The sequence below is a fragment of the Acomys russatus genome, chromosome 8 (genome assembly GCF_903995435.1).
Source record: "Acomys russatus chromosome 8, mAcoRus1.1, whole genome shotgun sequence".
NCBI lineage: Eukaryota > Metazoa > Chordata > Mammalia > Rodentia > Muridae > Acomys > Acomys russatus.
The window spans coordinates 2,055,710-2,070,557 of NC_067144.1; the positions used below are offsets into that span (position 1 = coordinate 2,055,710).

The 14,848-nt window shown below is 41.5% G+C and overlaps 1 protein-coding gene and 1 pseudogene across 1 annotated transcript in view; one reads left to right on the forward strand and one right to left on the reverse strand.

Moving 5' to 3' along the window:
* LOC127193302 (sperm-associated antigen 6) overlaps positions 1-14,848 on the reverse strand; it is a 67,865-nt gene that overhangs the window by 33,518 nt on the left and 19,499 nt on the right. Inside the window, exons 3-4 of the mRNA XM_051150595.1 lie at positions 9,232-9,398; positions 3,247-3,430 (exon numbers count right to left, since the gene is read on the reverse strand). Of these exons, the coding sequence (XP_051006552.1) occupies positions 3,247-3,430; positions 9,232-9,398 (351 nt within the window). The remainder of the gene's footprint in view (positions 1-3,246; positions 3,431-9,231; positions 9,399-14,848) is intronic.
* On the forward strand, positions 4,130-4,471 carry LOC127193303 (60S ribosomal protein L36-like; annotated as a pseudogene).

Consider the following 14,848-nt stretch of genomic DNA (forward strand, 5'->3'; position numbering starts at 1 on the left):
GTATATGAATAAATGCTTCAACAAAGACTGTGAAAATACATTTTAATTAAATAATAAGAATAATTCAAAATACAGAAATAGACTTTAACAAAGAAATAGAATCACCAAAGTCAAGCCATACTGAAATTTAAAAAAAAAAAAAAAAACTCAGGAAGTCAAATAAAAAGACCAGAGGGAAACCTCACCAACAGACTCAATGACATGAAGTCAGGTCTTTAAATCAAGGTAGAATAAACGGATAAGACAATCAAAGGAAATGTTAAATCTCTAAAAATCTAGACACAAAACAGCCAGGAAGTCTAGGACACTAATGAAAAGAACAAATCTACAAATGAAGGGTACATAGGAAGAAGAAGAAACCCAGGTGGAAGCCACAGAGAATATCCTTAACAAAATCATAGAAGAAAATTTCCCAAATCTAAGGAAAGCAACAGACATGCTAAAGTGGAGGGGGAAATTCATGAGGACTCGACCCTACACAAAGAAGTATGGGACCCTAAGGAATGCTGACGTCAGAAGAAACAGTCTTTCCCAGGGAAGAGCACACCAACTGGTGGTCATCCGAAAACACACTCACAAATAACATTATACAGACTAGGCGGGACATTTTTATGTTTTATGGACATATATGGGTATACATAAATATAGGTAACAATAATTATGTAAATCCCAGCACTCAGGAGGCAGAGGCAGGCTGTGAGTTCAAGGCCCGCCTGGTCTACAAAGTGACTCCAGGACAGCCAAGGCTACACAGGGAAACCCTGTCTCAGAAAAAAAAAAACAATAATTATGTAAAAAGAGGCCATGAATTTGAAAGAGAACAGGGAGTTTGGAATGAGGACATTGGAAGCACATGCCTGTTACTGTAAACCTAGCCAGTAACCCACGAATGAAGGCAGACCCCAAACAAGGACCTGCTAGCTCATGTTCTAAATTAATATAGTGTCCACCTGTCTTCTAAATGTTTGTCTTTATACCCATAGGTCAGTGCAGCGATCACCCCTCATCAAAGAAGCTCCTTTTGGGACTGAGACTATTAGAGAGATCCACAGGTGGTGAAAATGCTGAGAGCAAGTGACCATGCAGCACTCAGCCACATGTGGGACATCTGTTAACAACACACCTCGGGCTCGGGAACATGGCCAATGAGTGGGGATTTTAAGAGCTGAGACGCAGATGGTGGCTACAAGACAGTATCTTCTAGACAGGACAGGGATGTGCACCCATGAACTCTCAGTACGACGTGTAAAGGTCACATCAGTTGACACGTCCACAGGGAGAGAGGACAGCTTCACAAGGCCCTAACCCCTAGATGAAAAGTCACCAGCAGCTGTTTTCAAGGACAAGTTCCCAGCCCTAAGTAGTCGCCTAAACGTATGCACATCAGGCCATACTAAGTGCACTCAGTAGGAGATATAAGTGTACAGATATATAGACACACACATACATAAGCAATATTTATAAACAAGGTGGTGAATTTGAGAGGAAGTGAGAGTGGGAACACAAGAAGACTTGGAGAGAGAGGGCGGATAGAAATAATGCAATACTGCTCAGTCATGTATCAAATTCTCAACCCCAGTGAAGCTCGCTGGGTAAATAAAATAAAATAAAATAAAATAAAAAGACATAAAAGTCAAAGGATGTACTGGATAGTTTTATGTCAACTTGACACAATCCAAAGTCATCTGAGAGGAAGAAACACACTTAAGAGAATGTCTCCATAAGACCAGGCTTCAGGCAAGCCTATAGGGCACTTTCTTCATTAGTGATTGATGAGAGAGATTGATGTGGTGGGACCATTCCCTGGACTGGTGATTCTGAGTTCTGTAAGAAAGCAGGCTGTGCAAGCCACGAGGGAAAAGCCAGTCAGCAGCACCCCTCCGTGGCCTCTGCCTCCAGGTTCCTGCCTCCAGGTTCCTGCCAGGCTTGAGTTCCTGTCCTGACTTCCTTTGACGATGAACTCTGTGATGTAGAAATATAAGTCGAATAAGCTCTTTTTCCTCCTCAGGGTGCTTCTGTCATGATGTTTCCTCACAGCAATAGTCACCCTAATGAAGATGGAGGACGAGCTGGGGAAAGGAAAATGATTAGCGGGAAGCAGACCAGAGAGGGTAGTAGAGGTTGGAGAGTGCAGGGTGAGAAAGCTCAAACTACAGAAAGAAAGGAGAGAGAGAGAGAGAGAGAGAGATGGATGGAGAGAGACAATGTCATAACAAAGCCTATTGTTGCATATCATTAGCATATGCTAATTTTGAAGAAAAAAGTACTACTTATTTTCCCATTGAGTATTAGACAACTGGCTTACGTGAACTTATGGAGGAAACCAAACTCTAGATACTATGCTATGCAATAATTTTGAATCCTTCTAAGCATGACAATGATATTGCTTCTCAGCTCAATTTTCTTATGCTCTATTTCTTTTCTGCCTCTAATGGTGTTGCTAGTGTTTGTTTGTTTGTTTGTTTTGAGATAGGTTTCTCTTGTAGTCTGGGCTGTCCTGGACTCACTTTGTAGACCAGGCTGGCCTCAAACTCACAGAGATCCACCTGCCTCTGCCTCCCTAAGGGCTGGGATTATAGGCGTGCACCACCATGCCCGGCACTGTTGCTAGTTTTATGGGTTGTCATCAGTATTGTCAGGAAGTAGATATTGGAGTCATATGGTCAAGTAGTTAACATGGTCTTCAAAGTCAGAATTAAACCCAAATTCTGGTGTTGCAATCCACATAGCTTCAGGCACCCTCTCTAAGTTACACTGTTTAGTAGGGAGACAAGCACCTAAACAAAGTAGCTGCAATCGAAATGAGACAACAGCATGTGAAATGACAGGCACAGAGCCAGGCTCATAATTATTCAGTACACAGTAGCTGCTATTTTATACATAAACACAATGAGAAAAATCTAGAAGTTTTGAAGAAGCAACTACTAACTGTAATACAAACACACTGTTCATTATAACTTCTTTCCATATGAAAGCTTACACATAGTATCAATATATATATAATTTTATCAATTTAACCCTAACTTATAACAAAGACCCAACAAGTTCTCATGGGGTGACAATCCAAGATACATTTGTTAATTTAAGAAAAGTTTCAAGGATATTTTTATTTGATTGGTTAATTTGGGATATTTGTTTTGGTTGGTTTTATTTACTTTGGTTTTAAGACACAATCTTACTGAGTGGTTCAGTTGGCCCTGGACTGATAGATCCAGAGTTGCCCTATTTCCAAGTCATTTCCGTTACCTGTATTATGTCTTGCAATATATCCAAGGGCCCAGGCTGCGGCCTCCTTGACTCCGGGGTCAAAGTCCTCCAAGCAAATCACCAGTGTGTCCAGAGCCCCACAGTCAACTATGGCCTGGGCCAGCTGAGGGGAGTGTTTGCCAACTGCTCTCAGCACGAAGGCAGCCGCTTTCTTGTAGAAACGCTACCAAGGGAAAGAAAGAAACAGCTTAAAAATTACCTTCAGGAAAACTCAGCGATCTAGAATACAAAAGAAAAAAATTTAGCCTGGAAAATCACTTTGGTTCTTTGAAATTCCCCCATGGCTCCTCTTTGGTACACTGAAATTAAGGTGTGTTTAAATTTACATTTTCAAATATCTTACCCTTAAGTGTGCATTTTGAAATTGTAAAAATAAAATGTAAGCACAATGCTTTCCATAATTTCACGAAGTAATGAGAATTTATGACACTGAAAAGTATTGTTGGGCTCATGGGGACAGTGTGTCACCGTACTCTGTCAACAATGCATTTCCTTTATCTGCCTTCAGTCTCTAAGCATAGCAGGACTTTCATGACCACAGTTAATTTTTCTGGTATTCCAAGTTACTCTGAAATAGAAGTCAGGTTTCGAGGTGTTCTGAGCAGTCACCAGATAAGGTGAAAAAGAAATAAGCTAAACAGTAGAATATAAGTTATTTGGCCCTTTCAGAAATATATTTTTCAGGCACAGAAGTGCAGTTGCATTACCAAGAGAAAGTTAAGAATATATGACTATTTACAGGGATAAAACTATAAAATCCTAGTCTTGTAAAAGCTACTAACTTGCAAACTGTTAAAAATAATTCAGCGGTTCTGAGCGGCTTCGTTCTTCCTGTCGCGGCCGCCATCGGAGAGCAGCAACCATGGCCCTGCACTACCCCAAGGCCGTGGACCTCAACAAGGGCCACAAAGTGACTAAGAACGTCAGCAAGCCGAGGCACAGCCGGCGCCGCGGGCGCCTCACCAAGCACACCAAGTTCGTGCGGGACATGATCAGGGAGGTGTGAGGCTTCGCGCCCTATGAGCGTTGCGCCATGGAGCTGCTCAAGGTGTCCAAGGACAAGCACGCGCTCAAGTTCATCAAGAAGCGGGTGGGTACACACATCCGGGCCAAGAGGAAGCGGGAGGAGCTTAGCAGCGTGCTGGCAGCCATGAGGAAGGCCGAGGACAAGAAGGACTGACGCCCCCTCCCTCAATAAACGTTTGTGCACAGTTAAAAAAAATTTTTTTTTTAGCTATACAAATTGTCAGGCACCTTATAAATGATCAGATTCTTTAATTTGCTCAAAACTATGCTTGTAGTCATGCTAACTACACATGTAATTCACTTACAAACACCAGATTTATTTAGCCTTCTATATATGCTGTCAAAGTTAAGCCCAAAGCAAGTAACTAAAAACAAATAAAGCTCATTACGATCAGGTATACTTAATAGATGATTGCCTGGTCAAATTAAACACCAATTCAGTGATGTGCTCACAGTATTAACCAAATAAGAAATTTTATCTTGGGGGGCCGGAGAGACGGCTCAGTGGTTAAGAGCACTGACTGCTTTTCCAGAGGTCCTGAGTTCAATTCCCAGCAGCCACATAGTGGCTCACAACCATCTATGATATGATCTGATGCCCTCTTCTGGCTGGGAGTGCATATGCAGGCAGAGCACTTCCTACATAATCAACTTTTTTTTTTTTTTTTTTAAAGAAAGAAATTTTATCTGATCCTTTACATCAAAAAGTAGAGGTGCTTTGTTTTGTTTTGTTTTGTTTTGTTTTTTCTCATTTCAGGCCTTTTAGGCACTGAAAACCCAACCCACTCAGATTTCTTTATATTCATGATTACTAAAACTTTTTAAAACTTGGTATTTTTGTGCAAAACAAAAGAATATAAAATTTTTAAAAACAGGCTTGGGATTTATTTAAAAGGAAAATCAGAGTAAATTATAATCAAAAAAGTTTTGTTTTGTTTTTTAAGATCTCTGCTGGGTAATACAGTGGCCATGGAATACAAACATAATTGCATGTTTCTCAAATTCCCTTAGAGGCCAAAAATGAATTAAACCAAAAAATGCAATCAGTAAAAATGAGATTATTTGGAAATTTTCACCTAACTTTATGTTTGGCACATCCTGGGAATCTGTTGAATCAAACTATCTTGTCTACAGAACATAATGAAAATTAGAGCCTTCCAGAAAGTTCTTCCTCGGTGAAGCCACAGTTTTGTTTCATTCACAGTACCACCAGGATGTAAACCTTCATGCTTACATGGACAAACTCAATTGACATTTTGAGATTATTTCTGAGGTACTTCTAGGCATCCTGTTACCTAACAGGAGAGTCTTCCTGAGGTCAAAATTAAAACTGTTCTAAATCTTACATTAATAAAAGCCTTAAGTTTAAATCTTCAAAAGTCAATTACCATAGTTAATTAAGTAGGTTTGTTTGTTTTTAATGTTTATATTTGCCCTTGGTCTGATAAATGATCAGACATCGGCAAGAGGGGTAGTTCTTAAAGGCATATAGAGCCCACCCTCTGTAGGGGCATCACTTTACACAATGTAAAAGTGTTATTTCATTCCATGCTTCTAATATATAATTAGTAATAAGTGGATATCGGCTTGACACCTAAACTACTGCTGTCTACATATGGGATCTTCTCTGCTTTCAGGTATGTACAGATCTGTGCTAAAACACTTTCCCGGATGCCTAATGCAACCATGGCCATGTGAAGCCAGAGGGGTCTCTGCTCTTGAGTGATAAGGACACTGCATTTTATATACTGAACTAAGAAAGTAATGCCAGACCTCCAGGGAGGGGCTTTTTTTTTTTTTTAATCCTGGCAAGTGTTTTACATGAGATGTTTACCAGTTTTTAGAGGAGTTACTTTGCCTAGCCATGTACCCCCAACACTAGAGCCAGCACCTAATGGGAGTGAATACTTGAGACGGCAGGACCTGGGAAACTCATGTGACGTGACGCTCTCTGTAAAGTAGCAATAAATTGTTGTAATAATGTTGTGAATGCAACTGTTGGTACCACAGTGTCTCTCCATGAGCCTCTGGTCAGGCCCCAACACAAGGAATAAACTACTCTGCCTATCACTTTAGCACAGCTTAACGCAGCCAACCTTCTTAGTGGCAGCTCTCTGCAGATGGCTGAGCAGGCCCAGCTCGAAGGTTAGGTCTCTACACAAGTCAGGCACTCTATTCTTTTGACCACAAATTTTTGCTTAACAGGCTACTCTGGCTTCTGCTGAATGGACATATTAAAATGACGCCTAAGAACTTACTGCTGTATATGTAGATCAGTGCATCTCTCAGCTCTTACCAAAGAAACTTCTTCTTTAAACGACAACACAGAGACCCTGAGCTGGTCAATGCAGAGAGTGGGAGACTATAGAGTGTTCAACTCCAAATAGGATGCACATATCATACCCCACGCCCAGTAGTACAGTTCTTCATGGACGAAGTGGAGGAAAGGAAAGGGCCCAAGAGCCAGGGGTTGTAGATAATATCAGGGAATCTGTTTTCCAGACACGAGGCAGCTGCTCTTGTGAACTCACGGGGATTGTGAAAGCATGTGTGCACAACACCTTTGCGAGCCCAAGGCCGACAATAATTTCAGCAGAGAGGAAGGAAAGTGAGAACCAAGTCCCAGTGAAAGGCCGGCTGAGGAGCACTGGCATGCGATGGCTGCTGGCAGGAGGAGAATCAGTTTTCCTCTAGGTGACACTTGGATGGCCAGCCATGTTCCAGAGCACGCCCCGCTCCCGAGAGAAGTTGGCAACACAAACCGGATTGATGAAGAATAAGTTAAAGAAAACTCACAGTTTTTTTAGGAAGCTGAAGTAGAGAGGTTGGATATGGGAGGAGATGTGGGAAGGGGCGAATGTGATCAAAGTACACTGTGTTATATTTGTAAAGAATTAATAATAATATTTTAAAGATGTAGAAAATCCACACATTCTGCCTCACTTGCAGATCCTGGCTTACAATGTTTATATGTATGTGTACACTGAAGAAACTGTGCTTATGGGATATGAAAAAAGAAAGGGGGTGAGACCAATCAGGCGCAAGTATCATGAATGTGGAAGGCAGGCCATGCAGTCAGGTGGAAGGGCAAAGGGCAGAGAGGATGCTGGGAAGCAGACACAGAGGAGGCTTTCCTTCAAAACTGACAGTGTGAAATTTAATCAAGTAAAACATTTTAAATAAAAAAAGAAAAGAAAAAAGAATGAACACAAATTCTTTTTTTTTTTTTTTTTTTTAATGAAACAAAGCCACAGACTTTGTACCTCAAAAAAAAAGGAAGGTGAGGTTTCCCAAGAAAGGAGGCGGGCTGGGAGATAAAGATGTGATGTGCACTCTTACTACGCCTCACTTTTCTGCCTAGAACTACTTCTCTCTTTATAGTTAGTAGATATTAACTCATATTCAAAAAAAATTCTGAAACCTTTAAAATGGAATTCAAAACCACAGAGCCTACCATCCAATGAGAGCAAGAAGCCTGGATGGGGAAAGTCTGAGACATGAACAGGAAAACAAAAATGTTTGAGTCTTTGCAAGAGACATTAGCAAATGGGTCTCAAATCTATACAGAAAACGATATTTGCACAATTATGATTCTTACTCTAATAAAATACGTCATACAATTCTTTTTCATGTCAAAATGTACAAACCAGTGCTCATATTCATGTCGCCACAGTCACCTTCGTTCCTATCAGAAACTTTAAGACTGAGCAGTCAAGTGGTCATTTCCTAGTCTCCGTCTTCTCCCTGCCCAGAACCCACCCACCTGCTCCTGTCTCTGTGAACCTGCGTGTTCTGGACATTTTGTATAAATGGGATTATATAACATAAGCATTTGGTGTCTGACACCTTTCACTTGGCTTTTTTTTTTTTTTAATGCTTTCTTCTTTTTAAAGATTTGAGTGGTTGTTGGCTTTTTTTAGTTCTTTTTGTGTATGTCTGAACATGTGATGGATGTGTGTGTGTGTGTGTGTATGTGTGTGTCTGCCTGTCTGAACACGTGGGGTGTGTGTGTGTGTGTGTGTGTGTGTGTGTGTGTCTGCCTATGGAGGACAGAGTCATCAGATTCCCTGGAGCCGGCATTACAGGTAGTTGTGAGCACCTGACATTAGTGATTAATCAGATGGTAAATATACCGATATTATTGCACTTTTCCAAATTGCTTGTCATAGAAACTGTCCATCTTATATGCCTACCAATAGCACATGAGGGTTTCAATTTTTTCTCATCATCACTAACACTTCTTTTATTTTCTATTATTTTTATTATGGCCATCCTAGTAGATATGAGGTATTATCTCATTCGGGTTTAGATTTATAGCTTTTAATTGCTAATGTTATTGAGCTTCTTTTTACAGCTTGTTGACTGTTTATAGATTTTCTTTGGGAAAGTATCAGAGGGTACATTTAAATGACTGGAAATGCTTGTCTAACTAATTAAAAAATATTATTTATCAAACGTTTCATTAAAGGCATTCTGTCTCTTTAAGAATTATTCTTTCCAGAGGCAGGCGGATCGCTGTGAGTTCGAGGCCAGCCTGGTCTACAAAGTGAGTCCAGGACAGTCAAGGCTACACAGAGAGACCCTGTCTCAAAAACAAAACAAAACAAAACAAAAAAAGAATTATTCTTTCCACTAACCTCCTTCATATGAAACTTGCAAAATGAAACTGTTTCTTTGCCTGGGAGCTGTATACTCTTCCCTCAAAAGCTCCCATGGACACACAGTTCTTTATGTATGACTCACAAGAACTCTTTTTATATATTAACAATTATATATTAACAATTTCCATATATTAACAAAAATGGAAAGAGGCTGCTACCAAGTCCAAATGAAAAGCATCTAATCATTATAATTCCTTCAAACCCACAACCGTGCCAAGCTTGTCATATTTGTATCTAAAACCAACAGTACATAAATCATTTTGGAAATTTTTCTTACATTTTGTTCTGCCAGTGAATAAACAAGCTGTGGAAGAATGTCGCCCTTCACAACTGCTTCTGCTAAGTCATCATTGTAATTGGCCAGTCGGCCCAGAGCCAGGGCAGCCGTCTGCTGAATTGTCGGGACCACGTCCAGAAGAAGCGGCCTCAGTAAAGACATTACGCCTGAGTTAAATATGAAAAACAGAAATCATCAAAATTCTTATTAGAACAGAACATGGGGCCTGGAGAGGTGGCTCAGTGATTAAGAGCCCTTGCTGCTCTAGCAGGGGACCTGCACGCAGCTCCCAACAACCACTGTCTGTGACCTCCGTTCCAGGGGCCCTGACACCCTCTTCAGGCCTCCTCAGAAACCAGGCATACACATGATACACATACATGCAAGCAAAACAGACACGTAAAATAAAACATTTTAAAAACATGTGATTTGGCATATGCACACAAAAATATAAGGGTAAAAAAAAAATCAGCAAAACCAGATAATTAAAAGCCGGATACCCTAGTGCATGCCTGTAATCTCAGCATTTGGGCTGCAGAGGTAGAGTAATTACAAGTTCAACACTGGCCTACATTGCAAAAGAGGACCCTGCCAAATACAGAGATATGTAACTGGTATTAAGTTGGACAAGATATAAATCCATGCAAACTCTTTTAAATATATCAGTGAGTTCCTGGTCCGCCTGCTGCCACATCTTCAGCACACCCTACAGCGTGTGCCACCGCGGTGATCTACAGGAGCGTGTCCCCAGAGGAGCGTGTCCCCAGAGGAGCGTATCCCCAGAGGAGCGTGTCCCCAGAGGAGCATGTCTCCAGAGGAGTGTGTCCCCAGAGGAGCGTGTCCCCAGAGGAGCGTGTCCCCAGAGGAGCGTGTCCCCAGAGGAGCGTGTGCCCAGAGGAGCATGTCCCCAGAGGAGCGTGTCCCCAGAGGAGCGTGTCCTCAGAGGCTCGTGTACCCAGTTCCCAGTTGATGGCACCATGTAAAGTGGTGCAGAAGGTGTGGCCTTACTGGGGGAAGCACACCACTGGAGGCAGGTGTGAGGAGTGAGAACCCCTTCACCACTTCCAGTTCCTTCTCTCTGCCTCTGGTTTGTAGTTTAAAATGTGAAGCCCAGTGACCGCCATCATGCTGGCTGCTTGCTGTCCTTCCTCTCTCTCCCTGTGACAGACTCCTGTCCCTCAGGAACCACAAGCCCAAAGAAATTCTTTCTCCTCTAAGTTGGCTGTTTTATCACAGTGATACAAAAGTAATTAATACAGCCACCATAAACAGATGTCTATCTCTTGCTGTCTTTGTTCCTTCCAGAACCTTCCAGAATTCCCCCAACAGATAGGATGTCCAACTTCATGCTTATTAGCCTCATTTATCTCTGCCAAATTCCCTCTCCTTCTTCCCTCATCAATGGTCGGGAAGCCTAGGTGCCATCCTCCAACCATGCCCACTCATTCCAAGTACACGCATGACTTCTTCGCTCACCTGTCCCTCTCTCCATACACAAACCATAGACCTGCTCCATAAACTTCTCCCACCCCTTTGACTGAAGGACCACCCCTCTACAGCGAGGGACTCCAGACCAACACAAGCTACCCCAACCACCCCACCCCTGCCTGAGGGCCATGTGTCCCACACCTGACTTCCTGTACCTACCTCTTCACACCCCTGTTTCAAGAAGAACCCCAGAATCACATTGCTAAACCCATCCATTCCATCTATAGGAAAAGAACCTAGATTCCCACCAACAACCCTCCGATACCAAATTTGTGTATTTTTATGGGACCTAGGCATTTGGAGTTAGGTCACTGGTAGTGTTTATTGGTATGGAAATCTTCCCTCTGATTTGTTGAACAGGTGTTTCAGACTCTGTTTCCAACGTTCAAGGTGGCTGGCCAGCTGTATGGGGCTTAGGATTCCTTCTTTGAGTGTTGATGACTTGCCAAACACCACCCCTCTTTAGGAAGGGACACCTGAACCACACTGGTAACTTCAACCATTTGCCCATCCCCACAACCTGACTGAGGACCATGGTCCCTGCCTGCCTGGTGGCTTTCTCCTACACCTCCTCTTCTGGTGGAATCCGAGGCTCACATTAGAACTCCACAAGCAACAGCTCTCCTGATCACCTCCCTCCAGACTCCATAAGACAGACTGTGAAAATCATCTTACTTTACAGAAGAAATGGTCCTGAGCTTAGAAACCATACTTGTCCCAAGATGAGCAGAAAATACTTCTGATTACTCATTCAAACATCAACACTGAATTGCTAAAAGACTGAATCTTAAGTCCCGTACAGTGGTTAACCACCTTAAAAGCTGGAAACAAAAGAAAATTTTAAAAAAATTTTAATTAAAAATAAAATAAAAGCTGGAAACAGGACCAGGTGGTGGTAGTGCACACCTTTAACCCCAGCACTGAGGAGGCAAGGGCAGGTAAATCTCAATGAGTTTGAGGCTAGCCTGGTCTACAGAGCAACCTCCTCAATACCCATGGCTATTACACAGAAAAACTCTGTCTACAAAAAAAAAAAAAAAAAAAAAAAAAATCAGAAGCAAGATTTCCATACCAATAAACACTCCCAATGACCTAACCCAAAATGCCTAGGTCCCATAAAAAAAATACACAAATAAAATAACCAAAACAATAAGTCTCCACCAAAAATTAGTACTCCCATAGTAATGTCCCCAAGAAAGATGACTTAGATGGTGTACAAGACAATGATTTCAAAATGGCAATAAACATGATACAGGAACTCAGAGAGAATATGAATAAATGCCTAAATAAAGATCTCTGGGTAGTGGTGGTGAACACCTTTTAATCGCAGCTCTCTGGGGGCAGAGACAGAAGAATCTCTGAGTTTAAGGCCATCCTGGTCTACAGAGTGAGTTCCAGGATAGCCAGGTCTACCCATAGAAACCCTATCTTGAAACAAACAAACAAACAAAAATACAAACAATTGAATATATAATGAAAATAACTCAAAAATAAGAAAATAGAATTTAATTAAGAGAAATGAAAAATTTCAGAATTCAAATTTTAAAAATTCAGAGGAAAGCCTCACCAATAGATTGGATCAAGTGCAAGAAAGAAAATCAGGGCTCGACAACCAGGAAGAAAAATTAGGTTATTCAGTCAAAGAAAATGTTAAATCCAACAAAAACAAAGAACAGAACATGCAGGAACTTTAGGACACTATAAAAGACCAAATCTACAGATAATAAGGAGATGAGATCCAAATCAAAGGCGCAGAAAATATTTTCAACAAAGTCATTGAAGAAAGCTTCCATAATGGAAGAGATGTCCTAGCGCATGAAGAACACCAAATAGGAGATTCCAAGATGGCAGTGCCAGGTGTGTATTGTGTCTAGAGAGCAAAGGAGCAGAGGGAACAGCCAGGAGCACCAGTCCCCTGCCTCCATCACAGGTGGACAGACAGCCCCTTAGAGAACCCTGCACTCCTCCAAATACTGGAGCGAGTGTAGGCTCCTGGGCAACAGAGGATCCACACAGGCACAACAAAACCAATGATGCGTCCTGGCCCCCAAGCCACTGTTCTACTCTGTGCCTGATCCCTCTGAGGAGACCACGTAGTCAGAGGAGCCCTGCTGAATCCCGGATCCTAGGTGGCAGAGCTCACTCGAATCTAGCTCCAGGAGGACGGTGTCTGCCAAGCCAGTGAACAAAGAAGCTGCCTTCCAAAGGAGCTCACCCCCTCCACTGCCAGCTTAGAAAACCCCAGCCCCCTCAGCAGATGGCTAAAGGAAAGGGTAAGAACACAAGCAACACAAAGCAGAAGAGCATGGCTCCACCAGAAATCCCAGAGAACAACGGACACTCTAATGCAGCTGAATCTCAGGGAAAATGACCTTAAAGTTATGCTTTTACAGTTATTTGAGAATTATAAAGAGTAAATGAATAGATCCAAGAATTATAGAAAAATACAAACGAACGAATAGAGGCCATTAAGGAGAAACAGGAAACCACAATCAAACAGGTGAAGGAAATGAGTAAAGCTGCTCAAGATATGAAAATGGAATTAGAGGGCTGGAGAGATGGCTCTGAAGTTAAGAGCACTATCTATTCTTCCGAAAGTCCTGAGTTCAATTCCCAGCAACCACATGGTGGCTCACAACCATCAATAATAAATTCTGGTGCCCTCTTCTGGCCTGCAGGCACACGTGCAGGCAGATACTGTATGAATAATAAATTAGTAAATCTTTTAAAAAGAAAATGGAGTTAGAATCAATTAAGAAAACACAAACAGAGAAAATCTAGGAAATGGGAAACTTAGAGAGGAGATCAGGATTCAAACAGGTAAGCGTCATCGACAGAATTCAACAGCTGGAGGAGAGAATCTCAGGGGCAGTAGAGTTTGTGACACAAAGCATCCCAGAAATCAAGGGCAGCATGAAACAATATAGCCTCAGGATTAGAGATATAGATGAAAAAGATGATTCCAGGTTCCAAGGACCAAAAAGTATGTTCAAGAAATTTTCCCCAACCTAAAGAAAGAGGTGCCCTTGAACATACAAGAGGCCTACAGAACAGCAAATAGACTAGACCAGAAAAGAAATTCCCCCTGCCACACAATAATCAAAACACTAAATCTGAAGAACAAAGGAAGGATATTAAAAGCAGCAAGGGGAAAAGACCAAGTAATATGTAAAGGCAGACCCATCAGAATCACACCTGAGTCTCAGCAGAGACCGTGAAAGCCAATAGGGCCTGGGCTGAGGTCATGCAGACACTAAGAGACCACAGATGCCAACCCAGACTACGATATCTAACAAAACATTCAATCATCATAGATGGAGAAAACAAGATATTCCATGACAAAACCAAATTTAAACAATATTTATGCACCAACTCAGCCCTACAAAGATACTAGAAGGAAAACCCAAACACAGTGAGGTCAACTACACCCAAGAAATCACAGGATGTAGATAATCTCACAACAACAAAACTAAAATGGGCACAGCCACACGTGATTACCACCAACTCTGCAATAAAAGGATCCAACAATCATTGGCCACTAATATCTCTCAAGGTCAATGGCCTCAACTCCTCAATAAAAAGACACAGACTAACAGAATGGCTGCAGAAACAAGACCCAACACCCTGTGTGTTCCAGAAACACACCTCAGCAACAAAGATAGACATTATCTGAGAATAAAGGGCTAGAAAAATATTTTCCAAGAAAAGGGACCCAAGAAGCTAGCTGGAGTAGCCATTCTAATATCTAATAAAATAGACTTTCAATTAAAATTAATCAAGAAAGATAGGGAAAGACACTTCATTCTCATCAAAGGAAAAAATCCACCAAGAGGACATCCTGAATATTTCTGCCCCAAATACAAGGACAACCAAATTCATAAAAGAAGCACTTTTAAAGCTTAAATCACATGTCAATCCCAACAGTTTAATAGTGGGAGACCTCAACACTCCACTCTCACTAACGGACACATCATCCAAGCAGAAACTAAATAGAGAAATAAGCTAACAGAGGTAATTAGTCAAATGGATCTAACAGATACTCACAGAACTTCTCACCCAAACACAAAATAATATACCCTCTTTTCAGCAACATACAAAACGTTCTCCAAATTTTACCATATAATCAGTC